General features: G+C 37.8%; 1 protein-coding gene across 2 annotated transcripts in view; it reads left to right on the plus strand.

The window, feature by feature from the left end:
• Positions 1 to 220: 220 nt before the first annotated feature.
• The window catches only part of DCP1B (decapping mRNA 1B), a 53,682-nt gene continuing 35,500 nt past the window's right edge, over positions 221 to 18,402 (plus strand). For both annotated transcript variants that reach the window (XR_006165533.1, XM_042795185.1), the window contains exons 1-3: positions 221 to 437; positions 1,390 to 1,430; positions 3,571 to 3,698. Coding sequence is in view for 1 of the 2 variants with exons in the window: in XM_042795185.1 (XP_042651119.1) it covers positions 285 to 437; positions 1,390 to 1,430; positions 3,571 to 3,698 (322 nt within the window). In the remaining variant the exon portion in view is untranslated. The remainder of the gene's footprint in view (positions 438 to 1,389; positions 1,431 to 3,570; positions 3,699 to 18,402) is intronic.

Here is an 18,402-nt window from a genome sequence, read left to right on the forward strand (position 1 = left end):
CGGAAGCTGCCCCTCGGGAAAAGGCGGCAGCCAGCGGCCTCCCCTCCCGGTGGCTGCCGGCGGAGGCGCTGCGAGGCCGGCAGGCCCTCCGCTTGCCCCGTCGCCAACGGCAACCATCCCGAGCCGGCGGCGCTCGGCGCTCGATTGCGGTGGCTGGACTCCCGCCCGCTCTCTCTCCGGCTGGGCGGGCGGGCGCGTTGTGAGGGGAAGGGAGCCACCACCCTTCCTCTCGGCGCTGGATTGGTTGCGCCTACTAGAAACCCAGTGTTGTTGTCGGAGGCAAAATGGCGGCGGCGGTGGCCGGGGCCGCCCTGCTGGGCAAGGGGCTGGACATCAGCCTGGCGGCGCTGCAGCAGCACGACCCCTACATCAGCAGCATCGTGGACGTGGCCAGCCAGGTGGCGCTCTACACCTTCGGGCACCGCGCCAACGAGTGGGTACGTGCGGCCGCCCCGCCCCGCCCCCTCCGCCGGGGCGGTGGCGGGGGGGGCGGGGCGAGGGGAGACCACGCCCACGCCCGTGCGGAGGGGGCGGGCGGCGAGGAGGCCCCGCCCCTCCCGCTGAGGCGCGGGGGGGGTGGCTGGGGCGGGGAGCACCGCCATGGCTGAGGTGTGAGGGCGGGTGTCCTGCGGTGCTCGCTGTGCTTGTCTGGTCAGGCGAGGGGTTGTGCGTGGCTCGGCCTCTCTGGGGGCTGTGAGCAGCCTCAGCGGTGCCCAGGAAGTGGGTGTTGAAAGGCTGACAGGGCTGTGAAAGTTTTGTCCCCGGGGGGGGGGGTGGGGGTGGGGCAGGGCTGTAGGGGGCAGGGGTTGAAAGCAGGGCCTCTGTCATCCAAACATCTGGAGCGGCACCAAAATGCATGCAAAAGAGTGTTGGAGCTACGAGTATGAAAAAGACTCAAAAAGAAAAATAACTTGGGGAATCATGGGGTAATTTAGCATTCTGGCTATTTGCAAGCGGTTCTTGGTTTGCTGTACAGGTGAGGCTGAGGGCCCGTGTTTGAAAAACCTGCGCTGTTTGCCTTTTGTGTGGTTTCCCCCTTACCCATCCTGAGCGTGGCCCCTGAGGGCGGGTGCCGTTCCCCTCCCTGACTCTGGCCTGCATGTCACCCTTGGGTGTAGTGGAGAGTTAATCTAGCACGGTGTTCAGTCTCATGATGTCAAGCTTTCAGCCTTTTCATATCTCGTCATAAAACTTCCATTGGCTGCACGATGACCTGTGCTACCTGTAGTCTCGCCACCAGCCGGTGAAGTTGGGTTTACTTATTTTTTCATGGCTTAGGTGAGAGAGGTCTAACTCATGGTATTGGTAAAGCAGGGATAAAGGGAGGCTCACGGATAGCTAGCAAAATGCTGCCCTGATTTCAACTTTCTTAACTTTCCTTTTCTTCAGGAGAAGACTGATGTGGAGGGAACACTGTTTGTTTACACAAGGTGAGGATGTCACACTTTAATGTCTGCAGGTGAAACCTGTGGATGTGGAAAAGCTAGCTGGGATGGAGCAGGGGTGAATGAAGTAAAGTGCTCCTTCTTGCTCAAGGGTGAAAAGAAACTGAAATTGGCAGAGGCAAATGCAGGAAAGAAAACACTGGGAAGGAGACATCACCTTATATTTAGATAAGACTTCCAAATGGGATTTTAATCTGAATATGGGTAAACCTTAGAAAACTGTTATGTTGTTTTAAATAGGATGTAGCATTTGCAGTTTTAAAGGTGTCTGAACAAAAAAGAAGTAGTGAAATAAATACTGTTATTATTTAAAGTAAGGGAATCATAGAACTTACAAAGTATTGTGTTCCCTACTTAAGGAACTTTCATAATACTTGTGTCTGATTACTCATTTTTCATACCTATTTTATGCAACACTTTAGATAGTCTTAATACTTTCTTTTAGCAGCAGCTCTGGTTGTAGCTCTTCAAAGCATCGATTACATCATTTATTCTAGCATGTAACATAGATCTGTTGTGAAGCCTGCCCTACATTTGGGTTTCCAAGTTAGTGCCCCAGCATTTCCATGCGACTTGTTAAAATCAGAAAATAATACAGTAAGCAGATCTTGCAGTTGCTGCTGGGATGGGACACCAAAGCAGAAACTTTCTTCAACATTTATGTTAATGAGGGCTGACAAATCCAGAGATTGTTTTGAGAAAGTGGGAGATGTATCTGTGAAGTGACAGGGAGGTCCAAGAGACTCTGAGCTTTGTGTGAAGTGAGAATGCTGGTTTTAATCTTTTGAGCTCTTTTATACCAGCAGTGGAAATAGTCATCAGTAATTTTTCTAAGCTGTTTTCAGGTAAGTGGAGATAAGGTGGTGTTATAATTACCACCACAAGAAGAAAGAACTGGTCTTTAGTTGTGCTAGCAATAGGTGGAAGTGGCTAGTTGTGTACTGCTAAACAGGAAGTAGTATTTCTCTGGTATGTTGGTTTTAGAACTCCAGAACTGACAACATGTAACCTGGCACTTGTAGCATCTGTGATCCTTAACTATTCTTTTTGTTGGCTGAGGAATTTTCCATTTACAGCAGAGATTGCTACCCTGGCTGCCCTATAGGCAACAGTATGGAACAGGTTGTGAGCTGTGAGTAATATCATACATTGCCCTCCCCATTCAGTTTTAACTTCAATTTCCTGTGGTTTTGAACAAAGTCATGAAGTCTTGTGGAAAAAAACATTGCCAACAGACTGTAGGTTGGAGACCACTGGTGTTGCCTTTGTTGCTTCTCATTACTGTTGTGACAATGTAATGTGACCATTTTACTTGAGATGACTTATCACCTATCTCATCTTTGCAAATTCTGAGGAACAGTCAAAAAATCAGGCTTCCAACTGAGTTAACACCAGTGGAAGTGGACTGGTTTTTTGTTTGCTTAAAGTGAAGTACTGACTATTGCAAACAAGGATTCTTGTTAAGAGGTTCACTTTTGTTTCATTTTTTGTTGACTCTAGTTCTGCAACACAGGTTCCTGTGAATTGGATTTCATAGGGAAAACCACCTACCAGCCATTACCATAGATGGTACTTTTCCCAAATATTTAGCCATCATCTTTTCCTTTATTGTCATTCTTGGTTTGAAAGTTTCTCCTGTCAGTATCGTGATAGGTTTAACAGCTCAGATTAATAAAAACTATCTAAGTGACTTGAAGTGTAAGTCCCATGAATGAGCATAGTGATTTAGAGTAACAGAATCATAAACTAGTTTGGCTTGGAAGGGACCTTTTAAGATCATCTAGTCTATCCCCCCTGCCATGGTAAAGGACATCTTTCACTAGATCTGGTTGCTCAAACCTGACCTTGAATAATTCCAATGATGAGTCATCCACAGATGCTCTGGGCAACCTGTTCCAAGCTTAGATTTTTGTAGTATCTCTTAGAAATAAAAAAAAAAAAACAAACACAAAACCAAAACAAAAACAACAACAACAAAAAAACACAAACAAAAAACAAACAAAAAACCCCAAAACAACAACAAACAAACAAACAAAAAACAATTTTGGAGAAGTATACAACAAAGAAATTCTAGTAGTTTCTTTTTTTCCTTAACTTGATGTGATTTCTACTTGATAATTTTCAGATCAGCTTCTCCAAGACATGGCTTCACAATTATGAACAGACTGAGCATGGAAAATCGAACAGAACCTATTACTAAAGACCTCGATTTCCAGCTGCAGGACCCTTTTTTACTGTACAGAAATGCCAGATGTAAGTATGTGATATGTTGGGTTAAATACCAGAGAAGTCAGCTCCTATTCAGAGTCTGTTCTTCGTTAAGGCAGAGTGCAGCTTTCAAGGGCTGAAACTAGCTGATTAACAGTTACAATTGAAGGAATATGTTTTGCTTTTTGACATGCTGAAAGAGAAGAGTTGCTCAGTGCTTCCTAAAATGCTACTCTTCTAAAGAAAGTATTAGAATGTGCTTAACAGGAATCTCTTCATTTAACTGATAATTGGTAGACTTTTATGGTCGTGTGTATGTGATGGGCATAGAGACTCAGAGGAATATTGTGTGTGTTCTGAATATAACCCAGTCAGTGTTGGGAAGTCTCACCATAAAGCAGATCTACTGAGGGTTAGAATAGTATTTGTAGTCTTGGTTTTCTGTATAAAAATAGACACATGCAGCCAATTCAAACCCTGTCTTCTGCTCCAGCTCCAAAATACTGTCCTTATAGCAAGTTGGAAGGTGGGTTACTTCTCAACTCCTAGGGGTAACTCTTAACAGCATAGTGTTGAGCCTAATTTAATCCCTGATGAAAGGCAAAGTTATTACTTTGGGCTCTGTGTTTATATTGCATGATTATCTTTATACAAGAATTAGCAAGTGTCAGGCAAACTCAGAAATAAGTGGAAGACAGGAGAAAGCTGTATTTTTACATGTAGATGTACATACAGACTGTTCCAATGTGTGTGTACAATAATATGAGAATGAGCAGTTATAAATATACAGTTTATATCTGTACTTGGAAGCAGAGCTGTAGTATGATCTATACTTTGTGTCTGATACATAAAAGCATATCGCAAAAATGTTTTATGTAAACTGATGCAGAAGTGTTCTCTCTGGATAAAGTAAAAGCAGAGGAAATTCATGGCATGTAAAGCAGCCCCACTTTGATAATCTGCTAGACCTTTTACTTCATAAACTAATGTGGAGTTGGAAACTATATCAAGAGGGAATCCTGTTGTTCACACACACCATGTGGTAGAAACAATAGAGAAATAACATTTTAAATAATCTAAATGAAACTTATATTTTTGAGAGTATTTGATAGGCTGACAAAGAATTGAAATTCCCAAAGAAACTGAAAAGAAATGCAGACATCTCCAGGCTAACGTAGACTAGACCAGACATTAGCAGTTTTAAGTACCATGAAACCTATTTATCCCATCTGATTTTGAAGAGTTTTTCCTATATATATGTGGTCTTTTTTAATCTCATTTTGAAATTCCATTAGGAGTTTATGTATGTATATACTAATACCTACCTTTTAGAATCTCATCTATTATTTTATTTTTGTTGAGTCAATTGGTATAAATAGTAATTAGAAGTTGTCATGACTCTGTGCTGATGAAGTAAGACAGTCTTTAGTCTGATTACTACATGCAAACTGATTGGTTCTTTATTAGGAGAAAAATCGGGAATTTTGAGGGGTTTAAGCTGTTCACTAAGAGATGGCAGAATTCTAGATTTGCAGGGTCTCAAATCTAAGTGCTAACATGTGCTTCTGAGCAGTGGGTCTATGTTCAAGGAACTTGTCCAGGGCTAATTGTGCAACAGCAAAATGCAGAAGGCTTCTTTTTTAGGTTATTGTGTCTAGTCAATGGTTCTTTTAGGGCAGTTACTGCTGAACTGTGTTTGCACAGCGTCAGGGCCTTCTCTGTTTCTCACATTGCCCCGCCAGCGAGTAGGCTGAGTGAGCACAGGAATTTGTGAGAGAACGCAGCCGGGACCACTGGCCCCAAGTGACTAAAGGGATACCCCAGACCATATGATGTTGTTCTCAGCAATAAAAGCTGGGGACAGAAGGAGGAAGGAGGGATGTTTGGAGTTAAGGCACTTGTCTTCTTAAGTAACTGTTAGGCATGAAATGGCTACGTATCTGCCTGATGATGGAAAGTAGTGAATGAATTCCTTACTTTTCTTTGCTTGCATGCACAGCTTTGCTTTACCTATTAAACTGTCCTTGTTCTTAACCCCCGAGCTTTCTTACTTCTGCCCTTCTGATCCTCTTCCCATACTACAGAGGGGAGGGAGTGAGCGGCCGTGTGCAGCTGAGCTGCTGGCTGGGTTGAACGCACAGCACCTACACTATTTGCCAGTGGCAACATGAAAGAAACACCACCTTTCTTTCAGTCTAGGATCTCTCAGCCACAAGATCTGATAGATTCTTGACCTTGTGGCATTCTTTACTGTATCATTCCCTTGAGTGCAACCATGAAAAAAGAAATAACAATATCCCCAGGCAGTGTACTCTGGGCTTTATAAAGTCATCTTCAGCCTGGGTCTGTGGATCTGATTTTTACCACAGTTAGCTGTTTGATCTAACCATATATTAGATCAATCTATATCTGTTATTTACTCTGAAAATTTTGTTGCTTGAAAGAAGATTCATGTTTGCTTCACTAAAAAAACCCACCAGTTTAGGATTTCAGTTAGTATCAGCTGTGTTCCAGGTAAATGTTACCCCCTAGTTATTTGACTTCCTAAATACTCTTACAAAGTCTTAATCATTAGTTCTTCAAGAAAACGGAAGGTCTTGGTACTTCAAAGGGAAAACTGTGGTTTTCTCAGATATTCATGGAAACATCTATGTTTCCAGAGCAAACTGGCATTACAGCCCCATAGAAGAAATGTTATGTACCAGCTCATTTGACTTTTCCAGGTTTTCTTTCGGTCCCTACAGATTGTTCCTGTAGCAATCTATCCACTGAGATGCGGATACCTCTAGCTCTGTCTTCCTTACTGTGTATTTCAAAGCCTTTGCTACACAACATAAAGGAACTTCCTCAACATTAAGTATCTGTTTTCACTAGGGTCTCATCCAAACATGATTCTGAATATCCCTCTTGAATTTTCTATATGAGTATTTTCCTTGTGTTTTGCTTTACTATACAACTTGTCTTTATAATTTTTTCAAAACGAAGGCTTTAGGCTTCTTCCTCATTAAATGGAGTTTTCATCTGTAACTGGGGATTTTAGGCTCTAATCTTACAATATTATTTTTGTCTCCTGCTCCCAGATGCTAACAAGGAGTACTCAGTAATAGCTGTTTACTTGGCAAAACAGTGGACAGTTTGACAGTAATACTTAGCAGGGTCTGGAAACAATTTATCTTTTTCTAACCTTTTGTTTGACTTAGTTATTTCTTAGTCTATTTTTCATACATGTCTTCTTATTACATGTAACAAAACTAGCAGAGTCTCCTCTGTTTTTCTAGTGGATATAACTGCTTTCCCATATAACGGGACTTACATTTGGTGTTTGTGACAATGTAAATTTCGGAAAATTACAAAACCAAGCATTTTGAGGAATAAAGAAGTCCTGCCCAGTGTTTTGTTTCTTCCAATATTCTAATTTTTTGTTGAAACCAACTTAATTTCAGTACAGCTGAATATCTATGTCTGGTTGTATCACACCAGTCTAAAATAAATGCTCTTGGCAATAAAAGGTGGTACTTGTCTATTGGACAAGCCCACCCACATTTTGTCATGTTATAGCTATCATATTGTAAAGATTGCTTTGCATTCAGTATATGATTACAGTAGAAGAAGCTTTCCAAAAGTCTACACAAAAAACGTAAGTTTTAGGAATACTTAAAATAAGAAAATTAATATTTTGATCTTTTTACTTTATTGGTTTTCTTATTTCTTCTATTGTTCTGTATGATCTTGGTCATCTAACATTGAAACACTGTATAAACACCATGTTGCAAACACCTACAGTCTAATCCCAGGATTTTTCAGGCTGGATTTGGGATCCGTGCCAGTTAATGTTTGCACTGATCCACAGTTTCACAGAAAAGTTTAGTTTGGGAAATCTGTTAGGCTAGAGCTAGAGGTTATTAATTTCAAAGCCAGGAGGGAAACTCAAATTGCAGTTTTTAATGCCAGCAGAAATCCTTGTCCCCCAAGAAACAGAAGGTGTATGGATCAAATAGGTATGTTCAGTGTGATCTTTAAACTTGGGTAGTTAACCGCAATTTTAGATACTTTGTTTCTGAGACCAGGACAGCAGTTCTGGTGTTTTTTAGATAATCTAAAGGTTTTAAAATATTTCCTAGGTTCCATATTTGAGTAATCTTAACTGCATAATTACTACTTTTTTCCTTAATCTTTGGTGAAACTTATTTTCAAAACCAGTGTTGTTTAAGTCTTGATGCTGATTAATATGCAGTAGTGCAGAAGAAATGCATAACTCTAAATTACTGGTTAAAATAACTTAATTTTCTCCTTTTAGAACTGATCAGCTATATAATTACTCGCAACTATTCCCAACTGTATATACCAGCTGTATAAGGGTGTATGCTGGGTCAGTGAATTGTTTCTTGAGATGACTGATTTATCATTTCATCACTGGATACTGTTTTTCATGTTTACAGGACACAGAGAATTTGGTGAATATTAAATTGCATATCTTAGAGCTAGCTTCACCTTGAATATTTCAGCTGCCAGAAAAAAATACAAGATCCTACCTTATAATAGTTATTATGCTAATTATCATAATAATCTGATAGAGGTTAATTGAGTGCTTTTCTGCTATAGCAAGTGGAGAAAGAAATTGTGTGACATACCAACAAATATTATCTATCTGACTAGATTGTATACCTTTTTGGGCATAGAAGTTATTTTTCATTTCTGTGCCACATTTGTAGCGAGGTCTTTGATCATGTCATGTCCTAGGCTTGAGACTGAATGAAGCTTCCTAGTCAGATATGGCATATTCTGCCAGATTTGAGCTTTTGCAGAGGTTCAGGAAGTGGTACAAAAGCAGACCAGACATACCTGGTTTTGGTAAAACTGTCTAGGTACGTGTGGTAAGTTACATAACCTCATACTAGCTTCAGTTGTCCAGTTTAACTTGCCACCATATGTCTATCAGAACCCCGAAACTTTAGGATTATTTTCCCAGATCCCACACTGCAAAGACGTCCAATAGATGAGATGGGATGGGAAGGAAGTTTGCCAGCTGTCCAAAGCAGAAGTATAAGTTTTGGGTTTTGTTAGTTTGTTTGTTTGTTTGTTTTTCCTGTAGGTCATAATTATTTACGTATGAAAATTCTTCCAAATATATGCTTGAGGGGAAATGATTGTAAAATCTTTAGGAAAGATAATGGTATATATTTTTTTCAAGCTATTATTTTTTAAATCTTAAATTCTATGTTACAGCATTCTAAAGCCCTAAAATAAAACATCTCATCTGCTTGAAGACTGATTGTGGCCCGTTTCAGTTCACCCTTCTAAGTAAATACATGCTAGTTGGAAATATTAAATAGATAACAAGTGTCCCACTTCTGTAGGCATTTCTGAAGACCCATTAACTCTGCAAGTAGCATTTCTCTTGTAAAGAACATCTTACTTTGAAGACTATTAGAAGTTTACTTACAAAGCGAAACCAGGAGACGACAATAATACAATTTGAGTGATATTTAAAAATGATTGTCATGAAAAACAGTCTTCTTTTGGATACTGTAGTGTCTTTTTTAACCTGTAATAAGTCTATACTACATTATATATTCTGTAATTCAATATTGTAAATCTCTTCTTTGTTCAGAAAAGTGTTTTATTTGAGAATGAAACCAGCATTTGGTGGTTAAATTTACTTGTGTATATATTTAGTTTCAGCCTTCTGCATATTGACCAGCAAACAGTGACTTGCTCAATTGTTTCCATTGAGACAGGAAAAATAGATATTCCAGGCTTTGTTTTACAATGTAATAGAGTTTCTGTTTGGTTTTTGGTTTCGGTAAAAATGTCAGTTTAAAATGGAGAGCCTTATTTATCAGCCTCCTATCTGCCAGCATACAGTATCTGGTCCAATAACAAAAGAACCCAATAGGATGAACACAGTAAATTGAAATGTGTATTCAATTGATTATTCCTCAAATGCTCACTGGTCTTTTTGAATTTTGAAACTAATACCGTTAAATATTTTTAAATTCATACAATTTGTATTATTTTTCTCTTAATTCAGTGGTCTGCTGATTCAGAAATATTACATGGCTTTCTGTTGCTGCATCATTAAGTAAAACACAATGTTTCTGTCACAGCTGAATAACTTAAAAACAATTTTTTTGAAGTTAAGTTTGATTGCAAAATTATTATTATTCTGGCCTGATAGAACCTGCTTGTTTTGTTGAAGAAAATATTCCTGTAGTTTCAAACTCTTTAAAAAATATTTGTCAATTTGAATCAGAAGTGTTTGAAAAGTCAAAGCTCAAACTATAGAAATTCAAAGTAATTTTGGCAGAAGGGCCTTGTCCTCATTAGAGATATGTTCTTAGCCTGTTGTTTGCTAAACAGATTGGCTAAAGCTTTTTTTTTGAAAGCCAGCCTGGACTGACTACTGCCATTTGTTCAGAATATGAATGCTTGTGGTTTACCTGAGGTTCTGTTGTTGGAGACACTTTTGTCTCAGAGAAATAAACGAATCACTCCTTCTTCCCATTCCACATTCTCTCCTTTGATCAGCATTATAAAAATTCATCATGCATCCAGCAAGACAGAACAGCAGCAGAGGTCACAATTATCTTCCCTGGATGTTATTGACCTTAAAGTGAAACCTCAGTTTTGCTGAGAGCATTGGAATGCTAACACTGTTAAACATAGATATTATTCTCCTTTTTTAAGTTTAAAAGGAAAATATACGTACTGAAAAATACATTAATGTTGCAGTAAGGGTTGATTCTAAACCCAGAAAATTAAGGTTGCAGCATGAGCTTTGCCATGTTGCATGCATTTGTATTTGATTTTGAAACCTGTTTTACAGATTGGGTCCAACTTAACTGTTTTATAGTTTATCGTGTGCAAATTTTCCAGAGAGAACCAAATAAACATGAGCAGGAAGAAACTTGCTTATCAGATGCATTGTGGCAAGTTAGTTTTGTTTTTTTTTTTTCATGAGTTACTGCCTAGCGCTCAGTTTACTGACTTCCTTGTACCTACACTCAGAAATTATATGTCCTTAGACCAGTTTATAAAAGCATATATAAAAGCATTACTAATTTCCTACTACATTTCACATAATGTTCCTCCCTTTGTGGTCTATACTTCAATCTACTGATGATTTTATTGTGCTTGGAAGATGGTGAAAATTGCTTCAGAATGTCAAGAAAATTAATAAACTGCCCCTTGGAAATGGTATAGATATTAATTTACATTTTTATAAATAAAAACATAAAATATGTACATGTATATATTAGATTTTTGTGCTTTCTCTCTCATTTTAATTTTCAAGGATAACTAAAAGTCTTTAATGCTTTCCTGTTGAGATATAAAAATATTATTGTAACTTGATGGCATAACTAAATGCTATTTTGCAATTGGATGTGAATGGACATGCAGCAGTGCTGGCTCAAGGCAGGTGATTTTTAAGATCAGGAATCATGATCTTGCAGTCTTGTGGTTAGTTGGCTTGCCTGTTCTAGAGTATACAGTCTGATACGCCTGTTTTTGAAATCTGTAACTAAACTCTGCTTGAGTCTATAGCAGCAGGAGTGGATTTTTAATGTAGTGAAAGGGATAGGATAATCTGTTGTAAAGAAGTATGCATATATGCAAGTTACTTTAAAAAAGTAAATTGACTGAAAAAGTGGCACAGAATATACTTTTCTGTGGTAATCCGTCGTTAATCATAAGTTCTTCTTTTCCTCACTATCTTACTGAGGCTATCCCTGTTTTGAGCAGAAGGCTTGACTAAATGACCTGCAGAGGCCCCAGCCAAACTAAATTATTAATGTGATTCTAGGATTAGCAGGGATTGGTTAATTCTACTTTAGGGTGTTTGGGACTTTTTTGTGGTTATTGTGGATAGTAAATGTAGTTCTCTGATTTAGGTTTTTAGGGTTCAAATTAAAAAAAATCCCAAACCATAAAACAGAGGAGAAACTGTAATATCCCTTTTTTGGTTTTTGTTTTTAAAGTAAAAGTGTTTGTACTAGCAAATATTTATATTTTTTTTTTCCTGGGCTGTCTTATTATTCAAATTTTCATTTAAACTAAATACAAATATATATTTTTCTGTGGAAATTGTATGTGCCAGTTGTGTAGGCATTAAGATGTAAGTTTTGATGTGTAAAACCACGTTCCTTGTCACCCCACGCAATTCAGCACAGGTATTTCTATTCAGATTTTCCTAAAAGGTTACTTTTGTTGTTTCTTCCTCACCCTTCCTACTCTGAGGATTTGGTACCAGTTGTGTTTGACTGAGCAAAGCAAACAATTTAAAATTCTTTGCATTTATAAATGCCTTTTTGCAACTATAACTATGATGACTGCAGCCATCATTTTGCTCTTATTATGTGTTTCTGTTGTGTGATGAAGGTGGTAAAAAAAAAAAGTGTAAGGAAAAGAAGTGCAATAGACCTAGCATACGTTTCCAGTTATGTGGAGCGATGGAGTCCAATCTGCAAGTCAGAGAAACTGTATGTCATGTGAGAAGAAACAGGCTAAGGAGTTAAGATAACAAAGCTATCTAATTTTTGATGGCTGGTAATTATTATGTGTACGGTGGAACTGTGTCCCTGCCTGGGCAAACAAATTGTTAGGAAAAGTATATGGAATAGAATTAAAAGTGTGTATCGAGCATCCTGCAGTTGTGATGAGTTTCTGTGTAGACTGGAAGGAGTATAATACTGAGTATATTTGCTAGACGCAGTCTTTGTTTCCCATTTATGGATGTCAGCATATAAGCAACATATTAGCTTGTCTGAACATTTACTGCTGCGAGTGTACTGCCAGTGCTGGGAATTCCGGACATCTTTTCAAGATAAGATAGGCATATGATGCAGTAAAGCTCAAGAGTTCAAGTTGGAACAGATAATTTTTTTTTCTGAAGAGGTTATTTTCATGTGACTACCTGTATACCCTCTACTTCATACACACCTCCTTGTATAGCATAGAATGGTAGATGTTGCCAGATCAGTGTAAATATGTACATGAATGCCTACATTTTCTTCTGCAAATGAAAATATTACGGAGATAGTTGCTTTTTAGAAATCTCTCACAAAACCCCTTTTTCAGATTGATCCCTTCACACTCACACACATGCATTTAATATTTCAAGCTTTTGTATGTTTTAAACTTTTTAGCTTCTTCATATAAAAAAAAAACTTTCTTTCCTGTTCCTTATACTTGTGTGCTGCTTTTTTTTCCTCTTGTGTCAAAGTGAAAGTGGGAAGGCAATGTTCATTAGATGCTCACAGACAATATATTACCAAGAGAAGCTGTCCATCTATTTAAGTCCACAAATTTGCGAATTATCAGAATTATCTAAATCCTGTGGTATTGTGATCACACATACAGGACTTGACAGTACATTATCCCCAACTGTTACTGTAAGTTATTAGTTTAGTTTCATACATTGTACAAACTGTTCTATTTAAACAGAAAGGGAATGCTTATCCCAGCTGGTAGATACCAGTATGGATTGCGTGCACACAACTAGGTAACGTTGTCTTACCTCCAGGTTTGATGTAGAAGCAGTTAAGCTGAGTTTCATGCACCAGCTTCCCCTTATACTTCATTTCAGGTTCCCCTGGCTGGTGGCTGGGTAGCGGGTGATACGCTTGCCGAACAAAGGCTTGAAACATTTTAAAGTTCCAAGGAGCGTTGAAACAGCTGAAACTGAGTATATTTTCTATATATAGTAAAGGTAAATTCCTTTTGGTCAATTATTTCCTACTTCAGAGTTACTGTATGTAATAGCCTTATACAGAAGTTAAAACCTGAATGCTGCTTTAAGCTACTGACAACCTGGTCTTTTAATCTAGAAACTATTTTCTAGCTCTATGAAACGACTGCAGTATCTCTTGCATTATCCTTCCTTTCCTTGCTCTTCAGTCCTAATCCTTTTCTTGTCCTCTGTGCCTTATGCTCAGCTGGAGCCTTCTCCTCCCCCTGTGATTTTTCAGGAAAACTTTGATTGAGAAGTGAAGATAATGGGCGCCATCCACCCGTCAGCTCATCACCTCACCGAGCCGTGACGATCTCTGGTTTCTGTATATCAGCACGGACTTCTCTGATAATATCCTCTTGTGTTTGAAAAAAATAGGTTTGTCTAGTAGGGGGTGGACCTCACTCCTGACATAGCCAGAAAACTTCTCTTGGAATGTGAGCTTGCTCACTCACACTCTTTTATATGTGTGTATATATATATAAAAATATTTGTAACCTTTTCTCAAAACATGAAAGATAAATATGTGAGCAAGTGTATCCCACAGTGCATATACAAGCTGCTCACTTCTGTCTAATATTGATTTAATACAAGCTCTTGAGTGCCTCATCAGCTCTCTCTTCGTCAAAACAAGTCTTAAATCGGCAGTAAACAATACTTTTCGATTACGGGAGGAAAAAGGAGAGAAACCCTTCTCAAGTATAAGATAGTATACCCTTTAAAGGACAAGGAATGTGTTCTATACAGAAACACGGTGCAACTGCTCCAGTGGAATTCCAGAAAGGCTGCAAATGCAGTGTTGCTTTTTTGTCTTAACTGGCATACAAATGAGTAACAGCATTGTGCTTAATATTTGCTATCTGCTGTGCTTTAATGGTTGTGGCTGCAGCCCAGTTGTTGGTTTTGCAATGCAGAGCTTCCTTTAATAAAATTTAATAAAACACAAAGTCTTCATATCATAATGTATTGCTTAAAATCAATCTTTTAAAAAATATGTGGATTTTACCTGCTAGTTTCACTATTTTAGACATATATACTCCTAGGTCTTTTGGAGTCTGTTTCAGTAATCCTTTTGCATAGCAGAGATATTATTTATATGAACAAAAACAACCAGAGATCCTGTAGCCAGGAGGAAAAAAAAAAAAAAATGTAAGTGATGTAAGACACATGCTTCTGGTCAGAAGTCAACAAGAAAGGGACTAGGAAGATTCTTCCTGTGAATCATCTGGTGCTGGTCATTGTCTTAGACAGGATATGGACTTTCAGTTTGATGAGCTCGACCAATTCTTTTGTCTCTGTCAAACAAACTGCCTTTCTGTGAAATTTCAGTATTATTTGCTTAACAACATACAGTGTTAAATTCTCTACACAGGCATGTGTAGCATCTCTCAACAAAAAGGTTAATGAAATTACATAATAATTAGAAAAGGAGAGAAATAACAGTGGATTTTTATGTAAGGTATCATATGCCTTTCTGCTGTGCTCTGCTGCTTTTTTTGTGATTGTTGTCATCTCTCTTCTGTTTTTATTCTGGTTTCTCTGACATGAATATTTTGTACATGTCTCTTTCAACCCGTAAACAAAGTAGAGGTTCAAATTTGCACTGAGAGAGTTAAAAGCGGAAGGAGAGGAGAGACTGAGGAAGCAGATGATGATTACTGTTATGTTTTATTCCTAAGGGATTATGCATGAGCTAGTAAAATAGTGCTGACTTCTAAAGCAAAATGAAATATGCACTTTTACTTTCTATGTGAAAATAATACAGTTGCTGTAATGAAAATCACTCAATGCAAAATTCCAAATTTTTATTTGAATTTAAAAGTATCTCTATTTTGTATTCGGGGATTCAAAATTGCGGGGTACCTTCCAGTGCTGCTATTGAGAAGTGTCTAGCTGCTAATATAAAATTAATTTGATAAATGTGGGGTTTTTTCTGTTGGATTACAGCTTTAAAACAAGGAAATGCGTACTGTTTAAATTGCATTTTCTTAGTGACAAACTTGATCTCAGGAGTACATTGTGTTTCTCTCTCTGTACATATACCCAGACAGAATGTCTTGTGTGCAAGAAGGGAGAAAAGTCAGTAAACTGCTAATGTTCATAGTAATCTGAATACTACCTTTTACAGCTAAAATAAATGGTTAAAATATATACAAATACGTTTTAAAATAATTACAGCAATCAAAATAAAAAAGCAATAAGGTAGTTGAAAGAGGTGGTATTTGTTCATGAAAGAAATTACTAAATTGCACCTATCATAAGAAAAAAGTAGGTCATAAAATGTATTTTAAACATTTTTATAAATACTTCTAAGATTAAATTCAATGATCCTTCAGTTTTCAAGCATGTAAAAATGCAGTGACCCTATATGAATTATAAAGGGTCCAAGGTGCAGCTGTCTACTGAAATGTAGCTGTTGAGCACAGCGTGAACCTACCCACAAGTGGAGTAAACATTACTGTTTGCCTGTCATGATGTGAGAAGGGTGAAAGCCCTTTCTGCCCCCATGAAATTGTATTGTATCACTAAAAAAACGTACATACTTAAAAATTTCCAACAATTGCTCTGCAGATAAGCAGATGTTATTGAAGGCAATGTAACGGCTGACTATAAGAGAAGGAATGACTACAGATTAGTACAGAAGAACTTTTTAATGTGTTGAATGTAACATGTTAACAGGTTGTGGCAAAGCAATAAAAGCAAATACGTAAGATATGCTGTAAATATGAGCAAAATGCTTGAAATTTCAGAAAGAGTAGTTGACTTTACCTTTGCCTATTTCTATGTGGATCTTTTACTTTTTCTAACCATTTCAGAAGTAGAGGTGGTGTAGGAAAAATGAGAAATTGCCTGCTTCCAAAATGATGGTGTGTACAGAGCATACAAATGGGAAAATACAAAGTTTCTTGGTTTGGGTTTTTATTTTTAAATTCTGTTAATCTTATGGTATTTCTCAGGTGTTACTTCTTACAAGAACAAGTATATGTATACAAGCAACTTAGACTTTTGTTGTTGCAGGTTAAGAATGTAGTCCGGATCTGCAAATGTATTTCTATTATTTAGGATCTGAAGGTATGCAATGAAGAAATAAGAGATGAGATCACAACAGTCAGAATTAGAAACATCATCTATAGTTAAGGTTGCTTATTTTCCTTATGAATCCCTTTTTGTAGTTCATAATTTTGTGGGAGTTAAACCATTTGAGATGACAGCTCATCAGACTGATTATAGTAAAAATTCAAGTTTCAAGAAAAAATAACATAAAATAATAAGCTGTTGAACACCTATTAGAGGTTAAAATATTATTTCTTCTTTTTTTCCTTCTTTTCTGTTTTACTGAAAAAATGGTATTGGCAGAGTTTGGAAAAGAACTTGACCTTGAACTTGACCATAGCTCTGGAATTGGAGATGTGCTTTGACCTTTGGCAGGCACCTTAGACATACACTTTAAAAATAATTGGGGACATAGATATGACTAAATTATAAATGAAAGCAGTGATGTTTGAATCCTGATGAGTCCTCTGCCAGCCATGTGTGTCACATGCAGTAGAACAGGCTTTATCCCCGCAGGACTAGAAGCGCAGATACTCCACGAGAAACATAACAGAAGCTGCTGTTTTTCTTAACATAGTGGAAGGCAGGAGGGAAATAAAAAGTCTGGAAATTGAGAAGGTGAAGGCAGCTTTCCTACCTAGTCTTTAAAATAAAAGCAAACTTTTTTTTGCCTCCAGGTTGGAAAGGCAGTGTTGTCCCCTTCTCCTTGACTGAGGAGAGTTCTCACTGCTTTTAGATACTAAGTGTGATGTGACGTGCACAGAATCAAGAAAAGAGCGTGGTTTCTAGTTTAACTTCCTCCACTTACGATAGTGTTATGTTAATGTGAGCTTTTCTGTTAATAGAAGTTACGGATATATATTTAGCCTAGATTTGTGTAATGGTATTTCTGTGTTATGTTCAGATGATTCCTACAGATCAGGGCCTGGCCACATTTCAGTGCATTGGAGACACGTTTTACATTTTGCTGTAGAAAGTTAGCAGAGAATATAGAGTTCTGGTAAGCTAATACAAGTAATAGTTTCAGATCTTGGGGAGTTATGTTTCTTTTCCACAGAGCTATCATTCTTTGATGGATTTTTTTTCACAGGAAGGATGTTTTTGTTGACTCAGGATATTTGGATTTAGTTTTAGACTTGCTTCAGTCTTCTTCACTTACCTTTCTAAAGTCAGTGTCTATCATTTTTCTATATCAAAAATGGAACAGTACTTTCATCCACCATTTGTTTATCTTTACCTTTTCACTTAGCTTTTACACTCTATGAGTGATACTGTTTAATCATTTCCATTACAAAAGGCAGTGGAGCCTCAGTCTGATATGGACATTTCAGAAGTCTATTGTGAAATAGTAATGAGAACCACTTGTTATTTAAGAACAACTTATAAATAAGAACAATAAAAGATTTATTAAGAACAACTTGTTATTTAAGAAATTTGTAGTCTGGCATCTACAGACTTCCTGTGTTAATTTCAGTGTCATGCATAATGATTTAAAAATTATTTGGAACTGATGATGCAATGGCAGGGGATGTGACTGGAAAACCAGTGGTGGTGGGGAAAAAATAAATGCGCTAAGCCAGATGGATCATAACATAGATGCTATTCCTGTGTCGTGACTGAAAATTTCTTGTAGCATCAACAGAATGCGATTTTAAGGGAAATCTTGCAAAATCAGTTCGCCTTTGGGCTCTCTTCCAAAAGTAAAGAACCTGCTGATGGACTCTTACATCTGCTGAGGTTTATGGAAATAAATACATCAATGGGCTTTAAAGTTTCCTACAGTACTAACATAACTTTAGCTTTGAGGCTATTTAAGGGGCATTCCAGTGAGCCGATCTTGTTTATGTCTGCTACTGAGTTGATGGTTTTTTTGTAAAGAATTTCAGATAAATTTTGATTAAAAATCTGCCTGAAGTCAGACAGTCACAGTAGAGCCACAGATATGATTTAATAATCCACCATCTC

Source organism: Tyto alba, unplaced genomic scaffold (assembly GCF_018691265.1).
Source record: "Tyto alba isolate M040663 unplaced genomic scaffold, T.alba_DEE_v4.0 Super-Scaffold_21, whole genome shotgun sequence".
NCBI classification, from domain to species: domain Eukaryota; kingdom Metazoa; phylum Chordata; class Aves; order Strigiformes; family Tytonidae; genus Tyto; species Tyto alba.